Source organism: Pantherophis guttatus, chromosome 7 (genome assembly GCF_059756535.1).
Source record: "Pantherophis guttatus breed Tessera chromosome 7, ASM5975653v1, whole genome shotgun sequence".
Taxonomy (NCBI): domain Eukaryota; kingdom Metazoa; phylum Chordata; class Lepidosauria; order Squamata; family Colubridae; genus Pantherophis; species Pantherophis guttatus.
This window is the reverse complement of record NC_142069.1, coordinates 39237659-39263729: the sequence shown is the minus strand read 5'-3', so window position 1 is coordinate 39263729 and position 26071 is coordinate 39237659. Positions and strand designations below refer to the sequence as shown.

Below are 26071 nucleotides of genomic sequence, written 5' to 3'. Positions count from 1 at the left end.
TGCTTTGTGATTGCTCATAGAAAGTTGTTCCTACCTATCCATGCATCCATAAAACATCTTTTTCCATTGGAAAACCTGCTGTTAAGATTCCTTTGGATTTTTGGCTACTGTAGACTTCCCATCTATCCAGTTTCATTTTGTATTATTTTCCTTGAAAATGTGAATACATTTTAGCAATGTGTCACTCTCCATATCACAGGTATTTTCTGGGACTATTCCTAAAATCTCCATTTAATTTTTTTATAATAATCTTATTGGAAAAAAATAATATTGGAGGATAATGGGGTCTATTATCAGGAGTGTCAAACTCGATTTCACTGAAGACCGCATCAGGGTTGTGTTTGACTTCAGGGGGCTCAGATGGTTGTGGTTGGGGTGGCCGTGGCCAGCTCGACGTCACTCGTATTGGTGGCCAAGTGCTAAGGCAGGACTTCCCTCAGACCCTCCCTCACTCTCATTATAATCTCCTTCCTTCCTTCCTTGTCTTCTTTTTCCTTCCCACTTCCCTCTTTTCTTCTTCCTTCCCTCTTTCCTTATTTTTCCTTCCTTGCTCTCTTTTCATCTTTCTTTTTTTTTCTTGTTCTTTCCTCTTGCTCTTTCTCCTTTCCTGTCCCTTCTTGCATGTTCAAATGCAGAAAGGGAAACATTACTCCTTTTGTTTTGTTTTTAATTTGTTTTGCTAGCCATATGCCAGCAAAAATGGAGCTTTTCCTGCCAGGAGGCCGTGCAGGAAGCTATTGTGGCTGAAAAAGGGGCTCAGGGGGCTGCACAGCCCCCCTAGCTCCGTTTTCACAGGGCTGTGGGAGGCCAATGCAGTAAAAAAAGGGGCCTGGGAAGGCCGCACATGACCCTCCATAGCTCTGTTTTCGCTGGCAGATGCACCACTGGATGGTCCTTTGCTGTTTCCAAAGGACCATCCCATGGGGCCAGATCTAAGCACCCCATGGGCCGGATCCAGCCTGCGGAGTTTAACACCCTTCCCTGGATCAATGAATTCCTTGATCCTCTCCTATTTATTCTACCTTTTTCAAAAACTTTGTAGGAAATCCTTTTTCCTCCTAGTTCTTGAAACTTTTTAAAGTCCAACAAGTTGCATTAGTCTTGTTCCTATCCTGAATATGGCAACCTCATCTTTTTCATGGGTTAAGGAATGTCACCTTTCTATAAATAGAAAATATCATCAGTTAGGCAAGATATAGCTTCTGTACAGATGCAGAATTATATGCAAAGTTTTGGGCTATGCTAATTATGTCAAGAATAATTAACTATCGGAACACAGAGAATACTGGATACTCATAAAAAAGCAATATATATATATAAATATTTTAATAAAATATATTCAATATTTTAGCAATGATCTGTTAAAAAAATCTTACAAGCAAAATCTTACAGGCACTTTTTATTTGTGGGATTCATGTCATTAAGTACTACCACTTTTTACTTCACTTCCCTGAGAATAGATTAATGAGTATTCACCAGCATTTATGTTGTTTCTTCTCTCAGTCTGACCGAATGTAATAGTTTCCCTTGGTTCTGTAAGCACTCTTTTAATTTATCTTCAGTTAAAGTCAGGCGCTGTTCCAAGATTGAAACTGTCTGTTAGAAGGAGAAAATAATGAACACTATTAGATGCTTGCTAAATGTATATTATGTTATTCGTTTTTAATCCATTCAAGAAATCAGAATTGCAGCAATTGATCAAATAATCTTAACTTTTCTAAATAGATTAGGAAGTCCGAAATATTACTTCCCCAAAGACTCTTTATTATCAAGTCATAAATTTGGATACCTGCAATACAGAAATGTAATGCCTCATATTCTTATAATTAAAAAAATACTAGAGAGGAACAATAAAATCTGGCATGTCATCTGTACACTGGTATGGCAGGATCGCTATAAAGCAGGATGATGTGGCATATATAGTCAAATATAGATTATAAATTATAATTACCAAAATGCAAATTAACTATCTTCTTTTATCTTAGTTCTGAAAGTGAAATTTTTGAAAAGCTAATTCTCTCGACCTTATGCTATTATTTGAGAAGCAAATAATAACAATTGGTGCTATATAGTATTAGATACACCAACCAGCAAGAACAACCTGCAAGAACAGCATGAAATATGATTTGTGGGCTCCAGTTTAAGAAATGGGCAAATCACCCTCGCTATTGGCTCAGTGGCTAAGACGCTGAGCTTGTCGATCGAAAGGTCGGCAGTTCAGCAGTTCGAATCCCTAGTGCCACATAATGGGGTGAGCTCCCGTTAACTTGTCCCATCTTCTGCCAACCTAGCAGTTCGAAAGCACGTAAAAAATGCAAGTAGAAAAATAGGGACCACCTTTGGTGGGAAGGCGTTCCGTGCACCTTTGGCATTTAGTCATGCCGGCCACATGACCACGGAGATTTCTTCATATAGCGCTAGTTCTTCGGCTTTGAAAAGAAGATGAGCACCGCCCCCTAGAGTCGGGAACGACTAGCACATATGTGCGAGGGGGACCTTTACCTTTTGCTTTTATATGCACTTGGAAGAGATACCCACTTAAGGCATGGAGCTCTATGGATCGAACATATGAATATAATTATTTGAAATATTTATATGAAGCTTTATATCTTTTTTGAAAAGTTTAATCCATTTATGTCTTACATTCCACCGATAAGTCTGTCAAAGAACCTGGGTCACATAATGACAGAGATTAAAAAGTACTTTCTTCTAAGAAGAATATTTATATGTTTATACACTTTCTTTTGTTACATTTATCATTTATGGTAAGTTTCTTCCAACAATCAGAATCAAAAATAGAGATATAACTTTATAAGCTTTTCTATCTGAGGCACCGAGCCATGGACAGAATATATTCTCTTTCTCTCATATGAATTAGTATCCCAATCCCCAAAGGGGCAGTGATAACAATATGTAAATTCTCTCATACAGTACTGTAGAGAAAACATATCTTGAACATAAACAGTAACTTTTCTTATGATGAATTATTCTTGGAATCCTGACACTTTTACAACTTGTAAATCTTCAGTTGATGTAATGATATTGTCTTAGCCAGGATTTTTGCTCTCCCCATCCATTGTCAATGTAGCTGCTTTTGCAGATAAATGACTGAGCTCCAAGACATGCTCAAAATAGGCTCCTTGGAGAAAAAATAATAATAGCAGACAAAAATCACACCAAAATAGAAAAAAGGATAACACGATCACATTCAAAAAGGCTCTTTTATATAATAGAACACTTGACTGTGTCATTCACCTACTCTACCCATCTCCATTTGCTATACTCAATCATGCATTTGTTTAAATGGATGGTTGGATATGTTGCAAGCCCAGGTTGAGCTGTAATTGGAAGACAGACTGCTGTCTTAATGCTTAGCAGGTTGCTTTAAATTGCGTCGAGGAACAAGTTTGCACTCCAGTCAGAATTGCTGCTCAGGGATACAATTAGCTGAGATACCTAACATTCTTGATCCCATTCTGGTCTCATCCATTACCAGCAACTCAGTTAAGGTTACTTAGGTTAGAAATAAGATACTCTCTGTAGTGCTCTCTCATTTATGAATGAGACAAAAGCAACCTTGAGTCTCAACCTCCGGGAAAGAAGTGCTGGGCACTTTTGGTGGGAATCACATCTTGCCCTAGCTTCCAAACAATGTAGATTATTTCTCAATGTCACTGGTTGCCCAACATAACTGACAGAAGCAAGGGAAACACAATTACTAGTTTACTGGCTGTCCCAAAGTTCCACGGGCCTCCTGACATGCAATGGCATAGTGACTGTAGGATGGAAATGTTGCCTTTCCTAGTTCCTCCCAATATGAACTTTCTGCCTTTTTCTGGTAAGAAGGTGCTCTCTATCACAGAACAAACATTATTAATGTGACAGCCTGTTCTGCTTTTGTCATGCATTCTACCATAGTTCAAACTTAGCCATCTTTCTGATTCTGTAGATAAACTGATTTTATTCTAGGTTAAGGGAAAGCATATTAGGACATTTTCCTTCTCTACCTTGTAGCAGCAATCCTTTTCCAGTAGCTTAAATCTCTTTTCTTTCATTCTGGTATTGGTGACAAGTATGCCAGTATATCACCAGTGGCACATATGCCACATATGAGAAACACTCGCTTAAATTGTACGTGAATGTTATTTACATTCTATTCTAATTTGGAAAGAGGTCATATATGCTTTCATATGTGACAATGAGGATCACACAAGACAACTTTAAAAAGTGTTTAAGTCACCGTTCATGCAAAGCTGCTCAGTTTGGAAGCACTTATTTTATTATTTACTGTAAAGAGAGGGCTAAAAAATTGAAGGTTCCCTCAGATCCGAAGCTGATGAATTCATCTACAGATTTGATATACACCATTCTTGAAAATTTTGAAAGATAGGGTACAACTTGGAATGTTGTACCCTATCTTGGAACAGTCTTGAAAACAGTCTTGGAACGTGCTGGAATTTCTAGCATGTATACACTATTGAAACAGCGACGTCTACGCTGGCTGGGGCATGTCGTGAGAATGGCTGATGGTCGGATTCCGAAAGATCTCCTGTATGGAGAATTAGTACAGGGAAAGCGCCTCAGAGGGAGACCACAGCTGCGATATAAGGATATCTCCAAGAGGGACTTAAAAGCCCTGGGAATGAACTGGGAAACCTTGACCTCCGTTCATTCAGCTTGGAGGCTAAAGACGCAGCATGGCCTTCTCCAATTCGAAGAGACACTTGTTCGGCAGGCTGAGGCAAAGAGGCAGTCCCGGAACCAGCAAAATCTGGGAGCTGGGCAGGGGACAGAATGTATCTGCCCTCAGTGTGGAAAGGATTGCCACTCTTGAATTGGCCTTTTTAGTCACACTAGATGCTGTTTTAGGACCTCTTTCCAGAGCACGATACCATAATCTCTTGAGACTGAAGGATGCCAATGATGAGGGTACAACTTGTAAAACAAAGTAAAAATGTTGAATGAAGTGTTTCAAGTCTGGATAAAAGCCATGTTTGAGGCCCCTTCCCACATGGGCCAACTTCATTTGTTAAATGTAAAATATAGACGGAAATTTAAACTATTTAAGAAGAGTTCAATTTCAAAACTGAACTCTAATATAGAGGTGCAGGAATACTCACAATTGTCAGAACATCTAATTGCTCCACAATATGTTCCAAGGCAGTAGTCAGTACTGGTGAAATGCCCCCAGACTCATCCATGGTTCCTGGTCCAGCCACCGTGTGCATCATTTCCCCTTTCAAATTTCTTTTTAACATTGCTGGAGAAGGTAACATGGGAGGATGCTGGATGTCTTCATTGTTCATCCCATTTTGGTGCATAGGCCAATGGGCTACAGATGGATTCGTTCTTAACTAGATTTACAGAAGAAAACAGAAAGCATATTTGTGCAGCTTCATACGAAAATGGGTATCCATTTTCTCCTACTAACAAACACATCTAATAACAGGTATTATTTCAACTACTACTTTTCTACTCCTGATTTTGGACAAACATTAGATTGAGCTCAATCTTCTATTTTGTTTGTCTTGTTTTTTCAAAGATCTTGAGCAACTCACAATATTTTTGTTTTCTCCTTGATCGTTTTATAACTGATATGTGTCCTGGCATTGAAAGATCCATAGAACTAGTTTGGCAATGTGTTTCCCCTTCCATAGCAGGGATCAAAATCTGTGGCTGTTTGCAGTTTGTTCATCTACAACACTGGAAGCATTGTCAATGGTGAGGAATGCTTCAAAAGAACATTTACTCAAAGAGTCTTGCTCTCATAGAATTCCTTACCCCTTCCCCAAGCAATTTCTGAATCTGAAAAGTCTATTCAGAAAATTACAACACAGCCTTGAGTGGTATGTATGGAGCATCTGCTGTTAAAAAAAAGGAAGAGTAATGTTTAAAAACTTCACTGGGCATGTCCAAGATTTCTGTACCTCAAAAATAGTTTAACAGTATTCATGGATGATGGAACCCGTAGGTGCCATTTTACCACTACTGTCTTTTGATGTATACAGAGGAAAATTAAAGACATAAAATTTAGCTTCTGTAAGTTAAATGATAAGATCTCTTTTTTAAAAAAGAAAACGTAACAGGAAATTATTGCTATCATCTAATTCACCATTTAAAGAGAACAAAATACATTGTTTTCTATTAACAAAGGCCACCTTTGTTAAATACAGTGAGCTGTGTTTACATAAATACATGCAAAGTTATACATAAAATAATTGGCATTCCATGAGAGCAAGTGTTTACATTTGCAGGATAGAAATGGTGAAGTATCTTTGAAGCCCAAATTTACAGAGAAAGGAATGACGTAATCTAGAAAAGCTTGCAGATAAAACAAGATGACCCAACTGATAATCAAGTGCTATAGTTCAAAGAGAAAACACCCTCAACTTTAAAAGTTACCAGTCTGTATAATAACACATTTATAAATTTATTTGAAAATGTTACATTCCCCCCCCCCCCAAATTTGTACTGCATTATACAAGTGAAATGACAAATCTTTGGCCATATTTTTCATAGTAATACATCAAACAGTTTTATCATTTCATGAAGAGATATATTTTATCTTTATATTTACATGATAATGACAGTCTTAAAGTGCAAACAGGCTCTGATCCTCCTATTTTTAAGTACATGTTCTTCAATGCCATGATTCATTGCAAAGCCTATCTATAAAGTTTTGTTTATCATGAGATAATTCTGTTATTGCACAGGAAGTGAAACTCTAGAACAGTGATGACGAATCTGTGGCACACAGCGCCCTCTCTGTGGACACGCAAGCTGTCACCCCAGCTCAGCTCCCCGTGTGTGTGCTTGTGCCTCCCGCTGGCCAGCTGGTCTTTGGGTCTCTGCTGCACATGTGTGGGGTGTGGGGGGCATGCAGGGGGGGGGCATGCACGCATTGTATTTTGGGGGTGCACACACGCTTTGGGCAGTCAGTACAGAAAAGGTTCGCCATCACTGCTCTAGAAGGTAACCTGTTCAATTATTCTTATTGGTTTCTCCTTGGTTCCAGATTGGATCTCTCTTTAACGAGCTTCCATGTACTGCTTCTCGTCTACCTTCAGGTGCTTTGGAGTACAAGTCCTCTCTATGACTATGACTCTCCACTGAACTGCATCTTGTTAGATAGGGCCCAATGTTCAAGTCTGTCAAGATCCTTCTGAATCGTAAGTCTACCTTCCAAAGTGTTGGCAATTCTTCCTGGTTTGCTATCATCTGCAAATTTGATGAGTTCCCCTTTTATTCCCTTATCTAGACCGTTTATTAAGATATTGAAGAACACTGGGCCTAAAACAGAACCTTGAAGTACCCCACTATATGCTTCCATCCATGTACATTTAGTTGAGGACTACATGCTGAGTACAGCTGATCAGCCAGCTGTGAATCCGTCTGGTCGTGGTACTGTCTATTCCACATTGTCCTGTTTTACTCATGCTGGTTTCTAATGGTCGCTTTGTTTATTTTTAAGCGCTCACTAATATGCTTTTCGGTTATTTTTCTCTAGGTATTGAGGGTCAAGCTGATTGGTCTGTAGTTTCCTGGATATACTTTCCCCCCCTTCTGGTAGAATGGAATCATATCACCATTTTTTCCAGTCCTCTGGCAGTTCTCCTATGTTCCAGGAGCTCTGAAAGATTTTGTACAATGGTTCAGAGCTCACATCTGCCAGCTGTTTCAGAACCCTAGATGCAAACCATCTGATCCTCGCAATTTGAACTAATCTAAAGTGTATAGTAAAGTTTTAAAACCAATTTCTTACCTACTTTGATCTGCGTACCTGCTCTGTCTCCCACTGTGCTGCTTTTAATGGGCTGGATTAATATTTTCCTTTTGCGTAAAGACAGATGCAAAGAAGGAAATAATAAACCTAAAAGAAAGAACCTAAGTTCTCAATTACAGTTTTTGCACCTCTTTGTAAGTTAGCTTTATTTATTTCTTGCTTGCTAAGGGTGACAGTCAATTTAAATTTAGTAAAATGATGGCATCAAATAACGGCTACTTCTTTAACATACCCAAGAACTGCTTTATTTGAAGTAAAATTTATTTTTATCTTTGCAAATATTACAGGCTCTGCTTTTTTTATATTAAGCAGATGTTTTCCATGATCATTTCATAACTAACAATTCTTTTTTATATGACCATGTCAGTTGAATAAGATGTAATTTTCACCTTTCAGTAAAACAGTCTGGTTAAAGAAAAAAATAGCACACATTCAGAATCTAAAATTGTCAAAGGTTCTAGAGTTTCAAGGTGAGAAATTCCTTATCTGGCAGTCAATTCTAAATATAAATGCTGCAGGAAGGCAGAAGAGCAGGCAGGAAAGAAGGAAGGGAGACATATAGGCACTTTCATAAACTAGAAATATTCTTGTGGAAAGCATAGCTGCTAAAAATAGCAATACTAGCGCTAAAGAGAAAGTAAAGAAATAAATATTTGAAACCAATCTGTGAATGCAAACGATTAAGAAGATCTCACTAAAATAGTCCCAACTTTACAAGCAAAATAAACACTGTTTGTTTAAATTTGCAACATTTATTTTTCAGACTATATCGTATATACAAGAAACATTGCATGTCTTACAGTAAAGCAACTTTACAAAGAGCCAGAGTTCTGTAATATCCATACCAGATTAATGTTCTAGCAAAAATATCTTGTTTTTATTTATTTTTCAAATGTACATAGCCACCAATCTCACAAAACAAGTGACTCTAGGCAGTGCACAACTAAGCTAAAAAGCAATAATTAATAAATATTATTATTAAAAAGTATTAAAACTATAAAAACACAGTTAAAAAAGAAACAATAGGCAAAGGGCTCTTAATAATAATGGAGCCACTTCAGACTTCAGCAGCTCCCTGGAATCGTCAGGTCTGATGGCACAATACCGTTACCCAAAATAATTTATTATTAAGTTAATATTTTTATTCCTCTTTTATTTTATAAATAATTTAAGGTGGTGAACATACAGTATCTAGTATTCCTTTCTTCTATTTTCCCTATAGCAACAACCCTGTGAGGTGAGTTAGGCTTCAAAATCTCACCAATACCATCGTAACTTTTTTTTTCTTGCCATAGTAGTTTCCTGCCTATTCAAGAATGGACTTGACTGTTACAATAAGTGATAAACTGTACTCAAACTGAGATAAAGGAGATACTCGGCATAATAAATCAAAACACATCACATAACTTATTGGTCATAAACCTGACCAATTTTTTAGATTATTACTAAATATCTTTGGAATATGTTGAATTACTGGTAGGGGGAGGAGGGGAAATGGATTAAAGTGCGTTCTTGTCAAAATTAAAGGAAAACTAGTTGAACTGTAAACTCACATTCCCCAAAATACTCAGAAAAAAAATCAAGGGTGAGTAATCCAAATCCATTTGCCATTGTCTCCCCTCAGCACTGCTGAGATTTTGAACCAAAATACTCAGTCTTTCATGATACTATTTTTGTTTGTTTGGTAAAAAAAAAAAAAGGGGGGGGGGAGTATTTTTATCCTAAATCCCTCCAACTGGTGGGAGAAGTAGGTTGTGGCTTCTAATCCCGAGAAAGCTGCCTATCCCTGACTGCAGTAGTGAGAATATTTAGAATAGCTTTTTGTACTCTGACCAATGAAATAGAATCTGAAATAATGGCCATGCTTACACTCTACCTAGAATCGAAGCATTTCAGCATTATCAGATTATTTTTAAAACCATCCTAATCTAGACAATGCACAAAAAGGAGAGCTGTCAGTATTCAACCTGCATTGCATGCAAATAAACCAGCAATCTTATGATATTTACTAAAAATAAGTATTACTGACTTTAATGGGATTTAATGTGGTGTATAACTACATTCCAGTCTTTCCAGCTTGTTCACTTTCAAGTGGAAAAATTTGTTTCATATTTAAAACAAATCTTTAAATGATAAAACTTTTCCCCAAAATAAGGTATACATGGGCTATTTTTTTAGCTTTTTCCAGTTAACATCTACAACCATTATCTTGAAAGTAGAAATGAAGCATATGGTATGTATGCAATAACATTCAACTAAAACTATTCTGGAAAAAAAAATCTATGTATAGTGTCCAATAGTAACAATATGTGATTTCTTTGATCTAAGGCCCACAAACTAACACAAATCTCAGAATAAATAAATATAGTTTATTAATATAGCTGGCAGGGCAAGCTACACATATAAACAGGGAGCAAACTTCATACGCATATTGATGTTACTTCATTGGGTAATGAAACGTCTGCAAGCAAACAATCAAGATCAGAGAGTACCAAGAACTCTGTAATTCAATCCCAAACTACATATATTCTCTTTTTTTGATAAAATTTCTTTTAAAAAATAAAATTCTCCTAAAACTGCAAGGTTACTTCCATTTTTTCTCATATTGGACTATTAACATTAGGGGAAAAAATCTTGGATTATTGTACATAACTTTGGGGAACACCTATTCAGCAATAACTCTGAATGAATTTTAATAAATTAAGGACAAGAGTCACAATTCAAATTATAATTTATCAATGTGGCTTCCCTTACTAACCTCAACAATAAGTGTGTTAAAATAGTGCAGCCAAGCTAAGTTCTCTGAGATATGGACTTTAGAAAATAGTACAAACAAGTATTACAGTCACACACACACACACACACACACACACACACACACACACATAAACAGCTAACTTGTAAATGGCTCTGTGATTTCAATTACTTCCATGAGTTTAAAGGATTCCTACCAAACCTGCTTGATAGAATAAAAATCAATCAAAACCAACCAACCAACCAATCGAATAGACATCTGCCATATTCAAGTTTAAAACTGGTCAGTTACAGATTTACAGAACTATAGATAGCCTGCTTCATTATACTTATGAACTGGCAAAGGTATTTAGATCAGTACTAAATCATCTTGTAGGTCAGCAGGAAACTCATTACGATCAGAGTGTCCAAGTAACAGAAGCACTTTCTAAGAGTGCTAAAATAATTATTTCCTGTGTGAAAGGCTTGCTGGTGCATCTGCATCCTTGGGGCTTAGCTTTCAGAGAGTTGCTTTTTATTCTACGGGAAGACGGAATTGTCAGTGGATGTGTGCACTGAAGGATTTTACACATGCCTCAGAATCAGTTGTGACAATGATACCTAGTCCTTAGATTACAAGATACGTTGGTCGGGGGGTAGGGGTGGGGAGATAAAAATGGAAAAGAAGGAAATGATGATAGATACAGGTCATAGTTCATAAGAATAGCATCATCTTAAGGTACAGTGGAATGAAAATAGCATAGCCTTATTTGTATAGCAAACAACTATATTACTTTAAAAGTAGAACATATTTTTAGATCTATGTTACATAAATGTTAGAATTGGAGGAATACTTAATTATTAACAAATCCTATGATAACAAGCTAAACTATTACTTGTCTGTTCAAAGTGACATTTTGTTAAGAAAGTATTCCTTAGTTGGTATGCAGGGATGAAGTTTCAGTCTCAACCAGTAAACAGTTTCCCCTTAACAGTTCGTGGAACCAGAATTACCACTACTTGTCTTGTTTTGATTTCTATCATAATATTTTCCTAGCTCATGGATTACTTGTAAACAACCTTGGATTGATAGGGGTTTAGTGAAATATAAACTGAATTAATTAATAAATAAATTTACAATCATGAATTAGGTGGTGGGTGATAAATTTCTGTTTGCTGGGTATGTTTCAGAGAATAGTAATGGATTATCATATACTTCTTGACCCTTGCAGAAATCTTGTAGGTTATTTTTTAGTTATTTAAATATTTATGTCTATCTCACAAAATACAAATGGAAGCCTTAAAGTGGTCACCAAAAACAAACCCACTAAACAATTCAATAACATAAAGGAGTATGTGAGGTCTGCAATTTTTATAAACATTTTTTTCCTGGGAAATTGCAAATTTCTGTTATATATATCTCCTAATTCAAAGTATTGAAGTTGGAAGTAAGTGAGAGATCTATCTATCTATCTTAATTTTTTTCTATTAACTCTGTCTGGATTATCAGGTCATAGAATAGGTCACAGAAGACTTTTGGAGACAAGTTGTATTAATATACCAATAATATTTCTAATTAACATCTGAATCAGAAGAGGATATACGTATTCTACACTGAATGCAGTGATGGGTTGAATGTCAATAAATTGGGAATAAATCAACCAAATAAAATATTTGCTTGTTATGGGAACGGATGAATTTATGTGTTCTATCTACAACTGTGTTCTCTAAAACATAAACACAAAACGCCTTATTCCTAACATCCTCACTTGAAAGCTCAAATTACCATCAGGAATACCTATTTATTGCTTGAATAATTTTATTGCAAGCCTTTTGGAGATGTGATCGTTTAGGAAGTGATCATGTGTGTGGATGGGTGCCTTCAGGCCACTTTGACTCCTGATGACAGCCTGGACTTCTCTGACCAGGATTTTGGAATATTTGCCACTGCCTCCTTCCTAGGGCTAAAGAGAGCGACTGGTCCAAGGACACTCAGCTGACTTAGTGCCCAAGACAGGAATAGGACTCACAGATTCCTAGTTTCTAACCTGGTAACTTAACCACTACACCAAATTGGTTCTCATAGAATGTAATGTAGAAATAATACATTAAAGTAAAATAAGTGTTTTCCAGTACATGGCTGGCAGTCCAAGGACCATCTTCTAAAGCTTAGTGATAAATATTTGGAAGAACACAGCAAGAACACTCCTTTATATAGAGAGCACTTGGTCTTTTTTGTATCACATTTTTTATAATAAAAATTGATAATATACTGATGCTTTAAAATAGCTATATGGCCATTAACTAAAGTATTTTTCACACTATAAGATGCTCCAGACTATAAGTTGCACATTAGCTTTAGAGGAGGAAAGCAATGTGTATATATATATATTGTCGCTGCCGGGCAACTCTGGAGCCTTCGCTGCTGAGCAGCTGATCGGCCTCCCGGAATACAGGCGATCAGCTGTTCTAGGCAGCAGGGATTGCTGTCACCTATCGCCGCCCTCATTCACCACCACCAATCGGTGGTGGTGAATGGACAATACGCCGTCTAGAACAGCTGATTGGCCGCCGCCACGCCAACCCCTCTTCCCCACTTTTGGGGGGGAAAAGTGCATCTTATAGTGCAAAAAATATGGTATATCAATACATTTAAAAATATAAATATAAATATATATAATATATATATAAATATAAATATAATATAAATATCAGAAGGCATGGAGGAAATATTTAGTAAATAGTTATTTCCAAATATATAACTAGCAGTTAATAAATCATTTGTCTGACAAATCATTTTGAAACAAAATTTTCAGTGAAAAATGTAGTGAAAGGAAAATTCCTCCACAAATGCTATTTCTAAAAGCATTTATGGAGGGAAAAGTAGATATTTTTAAAATTTGTTCTAAGATGCACAACAGTACAGGTCAAGGTAAATTAACATAAAGAGTTTATGGAAACAGGACAGCTGTAAATTATTTATTCAAGACTCTTTAACTACAAGCAAAATTTAAAATAGAACATTATGTAATACTAGAAATATTTAAGCTGTAATGTCTAAAAACAGTGTACTGATTTTTCTAGAGAAGTGTCTATACAATAAGGTTCACTGTGCAGAACCCAGAATTGTGTAAAGAACCCCTAACCAATTTTTTCTTACAACCAACTCCAGTACTGAACTACCATTCTTCCAAAGTTAGGCAGACTGTATTTATATGAATTTGTGTGATTAGACTCTTATTTCTTATTTAGCAACTGGATTCCATTCCACTTCCAGGTTAAGCAAAACAGTCACTAAATGAAAATCATAGTAGTGTAGGTGTGACTGCGAATGTATTTATTATTTATTTCAGTTTTCCATACTCAAATTTCTTTTATCCTTTATGGAGTGGATATTTTTAACAATATTTTATACATTCTACTTCAAAGATCTCTTTAATTCTAACATATTTTTGCCTACAACACTAATAATTTCTTACATTAATTATTATATTATAGAGTCCTTTCAATCTTTAAATCTTTGCATGTTATTATGGCAATTTAAAGCTTTACAATATTTTTAAGCTTTGGTTTAATACTGTGTGCATATTTTTGTCCCTAAATAGTCCCTAAATAAAAACAAATAACATTAAATAGAAATTCAAGGTATGAAAAGTTGATTTAAGTACAAAATAAGAATATTGCATTACAAAAATTAAAAAACCCCAGACTATATCAAATTTTACACTTACATTACCTGTAATCATTAAATTAATTAGATATAAATCTTTTCAAAGATCCTTTTTTTTTACCGTTGGATCCTCTGGCATAGCTGGTTGTTGGCTGTGGATTGTCTGGGTGTTCCATTCTATTGAATAGGGAGGGTGATAGGGAGGGAAGTGGAGTTGAGGAAGGAGTAACTTTCTTTAAAAAACCCTCATTAAATTTGATTTGCCCGGTTTTTTTCTTTTGTCTTTATATATTTAACAATTGACACTTTAAGATTTCATGTATTTCCTGGTGTACCTTTCCAAAACATTCTACATTGGGATCCACACCAATTCTTCTTTCAATTAAATCTTTGTTTGAAAGCTCTCATTCAGTCTTGGCTATCATGCTGAAATTGAGATCATTTTTTTCACATCTTTCAGTATCAACCTCTAAAATCAAGAGATTTCATCAGTATAAAATTTTTCTTATTTATTTCAGCCATATTTTTGTTTTGGACAAATCCTTCAATTTTATTTACAAGACCAACATTTCTTCCCAAAAACCTTGCATTTATATCATGCTAATATCCTGCCATGCTAGCGTTATGATTTGGCATATGAAACAATTCATAAATCAATCTTCAAAGAGGACTTGTGTCATTCAAGCCTTCCAAGTAGATCAATAATAAACAGGCAGTGTGTGGTTTCTTATGTTTCCGGACACATGGGGGGTTACCTGATTTGTAGATCAAAAATAACTTCAGCTTGAACCTGGTAGCTTTTCTCCCCAATAGAAAGGATACTCTAGCCTCAAATGCTTTACATCCAGGCATTGCTCTGGCCTCTTTGCGTACGAAGGTCTAGTCTGGCATTTTTTCCCCAGTATAACCTGGATTTGTCTACTTTGAATATTTGTTCAGGCCAATAGTTCCCTTCCACTATGGATGAACTTGATGTTCCTCCAGAAAATATTTGGCAGCTTCTTTGTCGGGGTTTGCATCTTAACCTTTTGTGTTGTAATGGTATGTGGGAAAAGACCTTGGGAATGAGGCAAAGAAGGCTTAAAGGAGATGGCGGGAGAGCTGTACTTTCAGACCTGAAAGATTCTGTTAATGCAGTTTTACCATAAAGTGGAATCAGTTTATTTGGTCATGTTTCCTCTTCTGGTCTACCTGTTAAGCTGACATGTATATTTGTTATGGTAATTAAATCTTTGCAGAAACTAAGCCAGCCATGATTGACTGTGAATGTTTCCATGCAATTCTCATCTGCTTGTTCCTTCAGTGTTCTGAAAATACTGCCTGCCTTAGCCTGAATGATAAGATGCCCTACTGGCATCCTCTTTTGTATCTGATTTTCAATTAAAAGTATATGGAGTTTTTTCATTTCCTGAATGAGGCCATTTTGCTGTCTTATATGGGTTATAACTGCTTTCATTCCTGATAAATCTTTTTATCAGCTCTCTGATCCTTTCCTTATCCTTCAAAATAGTGGAGACAGTGGAATGGGCCAGATCTTCTTCTCATGCTATAACAGTCACCCATAATCTTCATCTTTAAATTGAAACTATAATACAATTTAAATTATTAAATTGAACCTACAATCTTAATTTTCAATTTTGTGATCAATGGCTTTGCTTTGCTTTTTGACACTTTTTTCAGCTGAACATCTTAGTATGGGGTATTAATGGGCATAAATGAGTAGATAAGCAAAAATAACTGTAGGATATATGTGATACTAACTGCAAATAGCAAACAACTGACTGAAAAGGAGAGAAAGAGAGAAAGAAATTCTGCAAAGGTCATAAATGCACACAATGGGTGCAAAATTATTTTTTTAACCATCATATTTGTGAAGGTTGCTAATCAATTTAGTTGCTAAATGAAGAGTGGTTGTAATTTATTCATTCAAATCTGAAAAAAAAAAAAAACCCACATTGTTTTAGATCTTGTAGTGCTTCACTTCCTTCCTGCTAAATTTTACCACAACCACTTAGGTGCTTTTAAACTAACACATACCGGTGATTAAAACTATCGTATTTTCATTATCAGTAGCAGAAGAAATGTTACTCTGTGTGTAGGCACCTTTCTATGTAACTGGACTGGGAATGTCTGCTCAGCCTGTCTCCTGCTACAATTCTTAAGATTCCTTATCCACTTCTGCTAGACTATGAGATACCTTTATATCTGAAGTTTACTGAGAAATAAAACAGAATCACAGTATTGGCATATAAAAACTTATGATTCAAAAAAGTGCTTTTTGGTAGTTATAAATAACTCATAAAACTTAATTCAGGATTCTCTCATAATTTTATTTCAATTAAGAAAGGAAATTGTCAGGCACAGGGGCCGTACATGCATATTAGCTTTCTAAATCTTAACTTGTATTGAACTGATGTAACTTGAAACTTACCTGCCATGATGGAGGATAAGTAGGTGATGAAGCAATGTTTACAACAGGAGGATCTAATATTTGCATATTTGTTACATCAGAGTTGGGATTTATCTGTTGAAAAATAGATTTGCTATTATTGTTATTAAAAAATAAATATTGAATGCTTAAAATATACATGAGGAAAGAAATCATACTCATAAGAGGTTCCTTACTTTTTTCTTACAGTATGGATTATATCAAATTTATTTTGCTTCTTCCTCAAGAGTAAGGGTGAAATTTGTTTAATGTCATGTTCTCTGATGAGACAATTGGCTATCTCATTATATTTGGATTTCAATTATCTTTATAGCTTCTGGGAATTCTCATTTAAAACATATGAAGCATTAGTTTAACTACTCCTTTCTTAGATAAATTGATAATTTAAAAAACTGCCTAACAGTGGTTAAAGCAGATGTCTATAATGTCAATGTAATACAAAGCCTTGTTGCATTGCATTGACAAAACCCTAAAACAAGAGTTGTTCTCTAAGAGAACCTAGAAAATGGTTCAGGAATTCCGTAAAAAGAAGTGGGAGACTTTGTTCTGTATGTAGAGCAGAAGTAAAATTTTATGAAGCATGTCCAAATTATTAATATAAAAAATATTGCCCCTACTACCTTCATAAAAGTATAATGAAGAATGTTAAAATTCACTAAAATACATCTAAAAAACAAACGAATTCAAAATAGTCGACACCATGACATTAAAAATCTCCTACAGCTATATGGACACATTCAACCAGAGTTTCAATTGGGAAACTGATCATCCTTAACCAAGCTAAATTCAAAGAATACTAGAGAATTCCTAGAGGCCTATACTGGTAATTCAGATGAATCAGCCATCACTGAATATAACAAACCATATTTCTGCTCCATTGAAAAGAGACAATAAAAAAGCTAAGAAGGAAACAAAAAAAACCAAAAAACATCCTCTCCAGCAACCAACACCCAGATAAACAGGGATTAAGTTAAAAGTAGAGACTTCCTTTTTCAAGTTGTGTCTGACCTTATCTTATTTCCATTGCTTAGTCAAGGGAGCCAGTGTTGCCAGAAGACATTTCCATGGTATGTAGCCAGCATGATTATACGCCATATGATTATATGCCAAGGCGCATGAAATGCTGTTACTTTCCCACCTATATATCACATTTGTATACTTTTGAACTGCTAGGTGGGCAGGAGCTGGGGCAAGTAATGGGAGCTCACTCAATCGTGCAGCGCTCAGGTCTCGAACCTGGGCTGTCACGTCTCCAGCTGACAAGCTCAGCATCTTTAACCACTGAGCCATCACACTCCTAAACAAACAGGGATTAACACCAGACAAACGATCAGGCAAAATACAATACCCAAATCAAGGAACTACACATGGCGAAACCCATCCCCCATCAAAATTGGCAAGGACAAGCTACTGTATATAAACAGGGAGCAAACCTCACATTCACTCACACTGATGATATTATCTACCTGGGTAATGAAATATCTGCAAGCAAAATCAAGCTTAAAGAGCACTAAAGACTCCACATTAAAAATATCCTTTGTACATTAAAGCTTCTAAAATTAAAATTACCTTGAGAATGATGGATGGCCTATAAATTTTACAAACAAATAAATAAAATCGGATTTAAGTATGTACTTGGATGTAAATATGATTCTCTAAGGGAGGTGGGAAAATTACTTAAAAGGGTAATTTCTATTGTGGTAATTTTTTTTTTTACTTTGATGCATGGAACTATAGCTGAGGCTTGATAAGTAGATCCCAGCAAGCAATGAAACAGCAATGGTTTCATGAAGAATTTAAAACAAAACAATATAAGTTCAATTGGCATAGAAACTACTGTAAGTGGAATCTATTGTAATAGCTGCTAAATGTCTGCTAAATAGATTAAAATAGGCTCTCACCTTCCTGACAGAAAGAACACAGATATTTTTTGTATGAGCTGAAGTTTCCAATCTGTGTATCTTTTAATAGTTCCTATTCTAAAATACTTCAACTTTCTTTTCTGTGTGATCATATCGAATATAATTATATAATGGGAGCATTATATAAATTATATATGAAAATTCCTATAAAATGTTCTTTATCGCCACATTTATTGTTCTTATATATTCTTCATATATTTAAAAATGCACTGATCCTTAAAAAATCCTGTTATATATTAGGATGGTTCCCATTCAACATAATATTCTTAAACATTAGTGCCATCTAGTGTGTTAAAGCTATAATAAGCTAATAACATAAAATACTATGTAAAAATTGTACATGTACATTATATATGGCCATGATGGCGAACCTATGGCACGCGTGCCATAGGTGGCACACAGCGCCCGCTCTGATGGCACGTGAGCCATTGCCCCAGTTCAGTTCTGCTGCGTATGCGCGTGTGCCTCCCGCCAGCCAGCTGGTGTTTGGGTCTCTGCTGCGCATGCGGGGAGGCCACATGGCATGCCCGGGAGGGCGGGGCACATGCAAGGGGCCGTGCACGCATGCGTGGGGTGGATGCATTGGGGCACATGCTCATTGCATTTTTGAGGTTTGGGCATGTGCATGTGCATTCACGTGCACGCTATGAGCCTCAGTCTGGAAAAGGTTAGCCATCACTGATATATGGGATCCATATTAACATTATATGAACTATATTGTCTGTTACTCGATAGTTAAGTCTCTATTCTATTCTCAAGCTTTCTTAAACAGGGTGAGAACTGTCAATGTGGCTATGCTGAGATATGGCCTTTTAGAGTGCACACTAAGTGTTTCAAGGTCAAGGGCATAATATCCCTCTCAAAGAGATATTTGGCACCTTTCAAATCCAGTGGCACATGTCATGCCTGATCATTGCAGGACCTGGAGGGCCATGAGTTTAATTCACAGGTGGCAGAAATCATGGTATAGAAGACTCTGTCTCAAATGAATTGCAAATGGACACTTGATCTTGCTCAGACAACATTGCTCTGTCAAATTGTCATTCAAACAATAGCAGTTATAAGCAACTTTATCTACAAGGAAATTCACAAAATCATTTTGTCCCTCCCCATAAAAGGGCCATGTCACTCTGAACAGAATCATGGATAGGAATGCACACACACATTAAACACAAATAAATGTTTACTGCTTTTATTGTCACTGAATATGTTCAAACATGAACTCTCAATAGAATCTAGTTGTCCTTTTTTCTGCCATTCTTATTGGCCTGCCTATTTAGAATATGGTTGCCTGTGTATTAATGGTAATTGGGAAGAAGTGTGAGAAGGGAAAGGTTTGAGGCTTTAAAGTCAGAGTTGTTCACATTATTCACCACCCTATCATCTCAATAAAAAACTACTGAACTTTAAAATTGGCAGCCTACCCTCCACCCACAACATAGCTCTATAACTGTGCTCTACAACCAGGGAAAGTCCTTTAAAAAAAGATGTAGAGAAAAGAAGCTAACTACGTAATGAGAAATGAAACATTCTCTGAGTATAAAATGCCCAATTTTAGAAGAAAGAATAAAAATTGTGGATGGTAGAGAAGAAAATGAATGAAAAACTCTGGAAAGACATGATCAAAAGTTCAGTCAGTATTACTAAAGAAATATCTATGCTGAAAAATTGCAGATCCCAGTTGTAGCCAATAATTTGTTACTAAAAGCCGTAATAGTTTACCTCAACTGCCTGTGATTTTGCATCATGGCGATGAGGTGACTGAGGGTAAATATCCAGGAGGTGAGGTGGATCGTCACTATGTAATCTTTGTACATGTCTTTCAAGAACTTTCTTATATTCAGAGGAATCAAAATTTGTCTTCCAGAGCAGCACCTGTAGGAAATGTACTAATGTTTCATGAATGCAGCCAAATGTTTCATTTGCTAATTAAGCATTTAACTGAATATCTAATTTATAGTAAAGCAATAAGATATACAGTGTAATATAATTAAAGGGAAAATTTGCTGAGAAAAAAAATCAGACAATAATTTTATAATTAACACATACTTGAAAAATATATTCTTCTAAATTTGATAATAAAATATTTATTTAGTGAACTTATTAATAAGAATGATGTTTAGTTAAGAATTTAACTATTTTAACAAACCTGTGTATCTGTGCCACCAGAAGCGAAGGTCTCTCCATCTTTTGAAAAAGCTACAGAAAGCACAGGACCCTAATTTTAAAAAAGGACAGAGGGGAACAAGATAAATATATTTTTTAAAGGCATAATGTTTTTTGTTAGTACTCTCTCCCTTCTTTTTATTTAATCATTCCTAAATTGCTAATAAACAAATAATATATTATTAATCATTAAATATATTTAGGTGATGAAATGGACATTAATTGGCATATTATGCATGCAATATTTGTCCAAATGATATTTTAACTGATTATGTGCCATTAAATTATTTTTTACTTCTAGAAACCACGTATAGAGTTGGGTCTTTGTATAACGTGTCCAAATTAGGATAATTTGATATAGCTACAGTATAATTGACAGGTTTTCATTACAGTAACGTTATCATTCCATGCATAGGAATTATTGTTTATGACGAAAATAACAAGGTCTTAAAAGCAAGTCCCAAAATAAAGACTGTACCTCATGCCCATGAAGTGTGTATAAGAGTCTTCCTTCTATAAGATCCATAATCTTAAGAGTTCCATCATTAGATGCTGTTATGAGAAAGTTGCCAGAAGGATGGAAAGATGTGTAATTAACACTTCCTCTGTGAACTGATTTAAATAAAAGTAGTTCAGATATTGATACAAAGAAGAAAACTTCCAAAACAAAAAGAACACATAACATCGCTGACCAACAATACAAACCTAACTATATTACTGAGAAGAATAACAATAAAGTTTATCACCAGGATATGGTGGCCAGGGTTCTATCCTATGATTGATATTTTTAAAATGCAATTCTAATAAGTACCATTTTTTTCAGATTTTAACTAGCTTTTACATCAATGTTATCCTTTACAGGTGTGCAAAATGCTTTTGAGGTTGAAATGTTCCATAACTAGTTACACTCACACCAAGGGCTGTGTAACTGATTGCATTTATAAAGGGGCATTCTGAATTCCACTTTCCCATCCGTATTATCTATGAGTTCCTACAATAGCTTATTTTCATTGCTATTCTTTTGTACTGCTCTGTGACATTTTCCTTACATTTAAATAAGCAGACTTAAATACTAGTTTTCTTATTCTTCTTCATTATTCTTCTTCACTAGTCAGTTATTTTAATATTTACATTTCAGATCATTTGATAGATTTTGATTTGGCAAAAGACAAATTCATTCCATTATACACTGCTGCAGAATTCCAAGGAAAAATGGAATTATCAACATCCCATCAACATTTAAGAACAGAGGTACAAACCTGAGCCCCAGAATGCACACCAATCTGAACACATAGCTATTTAAGTAATCCTCTGTTTCTGCCTAGCAGAACTTTAGAATCCAGGGTTTAAGGAATTAGGCTTGGAATATTCACTGTTACAAAATCCTTGCACAATTAATCAGTCCCCAGACACATGTCCCCAGTGGCATACACTTATACTTTTTTTTCCTGCTAAGCATTTAAGCCACTTCCTAGCCCAAGACAGGTTATAAAAATTAAGAATTCACTTAATACTTATTAAAAAACAACTAGAGAAAATGGAAAAACAAAGTGAGAAATGTAGAAGGCTGTCAATGAAACTTCAAAGTTTGGAAAAGAAAAGTCAACATAATTTCCAAGAGAAAAAAAAAAACTGTACAAAAGCAGGTACTGTTGTGATTGTAAGAGAAATGTGAGGTTTTCTGATCCATGTGAAAAGATTCAACCCCCCCAAGCATTTGCGGCCTCATTAACTGAAAGATACATACAACACACCCTTTTAGTTAAAGAATGGGCCATTTACACAGTAAAGTAAAAGTAGGTAGAATACTGGGTGAAAATGATTATGTAATGATGCAGTTCTTGATTTTAAACACTAAAAGTGAAAATTTGAAAAGTCAAATACATTTATTGGATTTCTTAAAAAAGATTTTAATGCATTTAGGGAAGTCATAAGAATTCCATAGCAGAAGAAACTAAGCGGGGGGGGGGGGGGAGAGCTAAAAATGGGTGAGAGTTCCTAAAGAGGATACAAAAAACTCAAGTACAATAGAAGACCTGGAGAGGGGATAAGAAAGTTTGTATCTAAAGATTTTCCAACTTTGATTTCAATGTATACATAGGATACAAAGTATTTTATAAAACTTGTTTCACAACAGAGCTATAATATCTTTGAAATTTAGGATCCATCACCAAAAACCCTACATATGCAGGACAGGTTAAAATGAGTAATCACTATTTTGAAGAAAAGAGAGAATATTTGGGAGGAAGGACAATTTCTTCTATAATAGATATGACATACAGTATAAATGAAGGGAGACTTTTCAACTTTAGAAAGAATGGGATCTTTGCCCCCAAAGGGAAAGATTGCCGATTCAAGAGAATTAGTCTTTCAATACCAAAATTATAAGACTTTAGAATGTCTGTAACCATCAAATCCAAAAACAATACATGAAAAACTGAATGTTTTATTAAGTCATTGCCTCTTTGTTCTAGTTTGAAGGCAGAATATGAATATTTGACTAAAGATATGTGATTTTACTGCCATCTTGTGGTTTTTAAACACCACTAACATTCAGTTTTAATTAGGTGTACTGTAGCATAATTTATCTTTAAATCTACAAAATACCATACCTTGATTGGAAATTTTCTAAAACAATCACCAGCAATACACAGATTAAATAGCATTTCAGACTGTGAAAACAATTTATGATGATGTTCATATTAGTTAGCTATTTTTAACACTTCTATTTTCTTTCTAAGGTGGAAACTGTATGACAACTGAACAGAGAATGAACATTTCATTTGGGATATGGATTAATGACAAATTTAAGTAATATCTATGAAGTATCTATATTCATCTGGAATTTTATTCCAATTCAAACAATTTATTAATTTCCAATGTGTATAGATTTTGGTATACACAAAATGTATACCAATAGTATTCTAATTAAAATTTTAAAATGGTAAACTGGATAGACATGTCCCAACTAATTGTTTCCATTACAAACAGAAGCAGTATCTAGACTATGATCTTAGTTTAGGATTTATCTACACCCACAACCATACACATTTGTATGGCAGTTTTTCACAGCAGTTTACAATAAAGTAGTTTATAATAAAGTAGTTTTATGTGAGTCCCTTGGACTGCAAGGTGATCAAACCGGTCAGTCCTAAAGGAGATCAACCCTGACTGCTCTTCAGAAGGCCAGATCCTGAAGATGAAACTCAAATATTTTGGCCCCCTAATGAGAAGGAAGGACTCACTGGAGAAGAGCCTAATGCTGGGAACAATTGAGGGCAAAAGAAGAAAGGGATGACAGAGAATGAGGTGGCTGGATGGAGTCGCTGAAGCAGTAGGCGTGAGCTTAAATGGACTCCAGAGGATGGTAGAGGACAGGAAGGTCTGGAGGAACATTGTCCATGCAGTCACGATGGATCAGACATGACTTCGCAACTAACAACAACAATATCTGAGTCCTAATAGCACCACCAATTCTGAGTGGAGAAATAAATGTGTAAAGTTGAGTGACCGTAGTTGGTTCCCTGAGAGATATTAACAAACAATAAGCACCAGTTGAGTCTACTTGGAACTTTATAAGACATGGACAACACTGAGTGTAGCTGGAGACAAACTGGTTTGTCCAGCAGAAATGCAGAAAATGAGAGAATGAAAAAATAGTAAGATCAAAGGCAGTCAGTGCCATACAATTACTAAGTCTAAAGAACTGCCAAATCCAGCCTGTAAAACAAACACCAAACAATTTAGTTCTATGTCCAAAAGTGGTTTGAGTTCAAAATGCAGTTGAGGCACAAGTAAAGATAAAGAAAACCAAGTATTTATGGTTGTGGGTTCTGGCTATACAAAATAATTCATGCTGAAATAAATGTTACCTTCAAGAATTCTGTACCTTATGCTGCCTTCTTATAATCTCATCTCATTATTACAGTTATAGGTTAAGGTTAAGGTTAAGGTCCATGGGGTCGCAATGGGTCGGACACGACTTCGCAACTAACAAAGTTTTATATAAAATCGTTGCAATAAAGTCAACAATGCTTAAGAATAAATACAAACACTAAAACAAAATTCTTTTAAAAAATAGCAAACCAAAATAATACATAAACTGAAGTATAGTCTTACACTGGAGTAATTGTTAACCAATACATGTCTACAAGAACAAGTGTTTTCTATGTTCTATTGTTTTCTAGGGGGAGTTAAATGCTTTTCATGAGAGAGTTCCATATGAGTTCTTATTATTAACACCTTACCACTTGATATGACACTGAATCAAACCCATCAGCAGGCGAATAGTTCCCAGTAGAACTTAATGCACAAGTTGGACATATTTAGGGAAGTGATTCTTTTATGCATTTAGTGCTTCACAGACAAATGTCAATATATTAAAATGGGTTCAGAAAGTTACAGTATTATATAGTCAAGTGGCTACCTTATAAACTAGCTTCTTCAAATTGTTGCTGTTAGGTATATAATTTTTGTTAGGTATATAATGTGTATTTTATAGGTACTGAAGGAACAACCTATACTTTCAATTTATACATACTTATAAAACATATATAATTGAATATACCACTTTTAAAATACTATTGGCATTTACGCTGGTATAAAATATGAGCAGGGCAAGAAATAAGTTTAAAAACAGTAATTTAGCAGAGATAAAATTAAAATTAGAATATTTAGAAATATAGTATCTATTTCTATTCTAGATTTTACTTTTAACTACTACAGTAAGATCTATATTATGGGTATTTGTTCTGCAGTTAAACAAAAGAGACGCTAATCAAATTATGCTGCATAAACATTTACCTTTATAACGCTGCAGTAATCTGTTTATTCGAATGTCCCAAAACTTCACTGTGTGATCAGAACCAGCAGAAACTATACATGTACCATCAGGATTAAAATCTACGTAGTTTGCAAACCTATAAAGAAAATTAAAAATAATGGTTGTTATTGTAAAGGAATCGGGTCATCTGTTTATTTCAATGAATTCTTAAGGAGTCTTTGCCACACAAGCAGTACATTCTGTTTTCCCAATATTGGGTAAAATAACTCATCCTGAGATATGCCAATATATTTATTTCAGTCTCTCCATCTTGCCTATAAATTAGCAATCAGGTATCTATTCCTTTATATGTTGTCAACTTGTACTTAGATATTTACTAAATGGAAGTAGTAATATAGCTAGAACATGTTCTCAAGCCTAGGTCCTTCTTGAATTACAATTCTTGAATTACAATTCCTATCAGCCTTATTTGGAGAAAAGTTAAGAAAGGATCTCAAGATAGCAATAGCACTTTTAAAGCTTCACAGTGCTTTACAGCCCTCTCTAAGAGGTTTACAGAATCAGC

At 35.3% G+C, this 26071-nt stretch overlaps 1 protein-coding gene across 6 annotated transcripts in view; it reads right to left on the bottom strand.

Annotated features, from left to right (window-relative positions):
• POC1B (POC1 centriolar protein B) overlaps nucleotides 1-26071 on the bottom strand; it is a 49658-nt gene that overhangs the window by 12890 nt on the left and 10697 nt on the right. For 5 of the 6 annotated variants that reach the window (XM_034403412.3, XM_034403414.3, XM_034403413.2 and 2 more), the window contains exons 6-12: nucleotides 25527-25642; nucleotides 21202-21335; nucleotides 20707-20775; nucleotides 20280-20432; nucleotides 16618-16710; nucleotides 5121-5354; nucleotides 1477-1596 (exon numbers count right to left, since the gene is read on the bottom strand). In XM_034403412.3, the coding sequence (XP_034259303.2) occupies nucleotides 1483-1596; nucleotides 5121-5354; nucleotides 16618-16710; nucleotides 20280-20432; nucleotides 20707-20775; nucleotides 21202-21335; nucleotides 25527-25642 (913 nt within the window). In that variant the 3' untranslated portion in view covers nucleotides 1477-1482. Of the gene's footprint in view, nucleotides 1-1384; nucleotides 1597-5120; nucleotides 5355-16617; nucleotides 16711-20279; nucleotides 20433-20706; nucleotides 20776-21201; nucleotides 21336-25526; nucleotides 25643-26071 lie in introns of those variants that run through there. The other variant, XM_034403410.3, reaches the window with a different exon arrangement.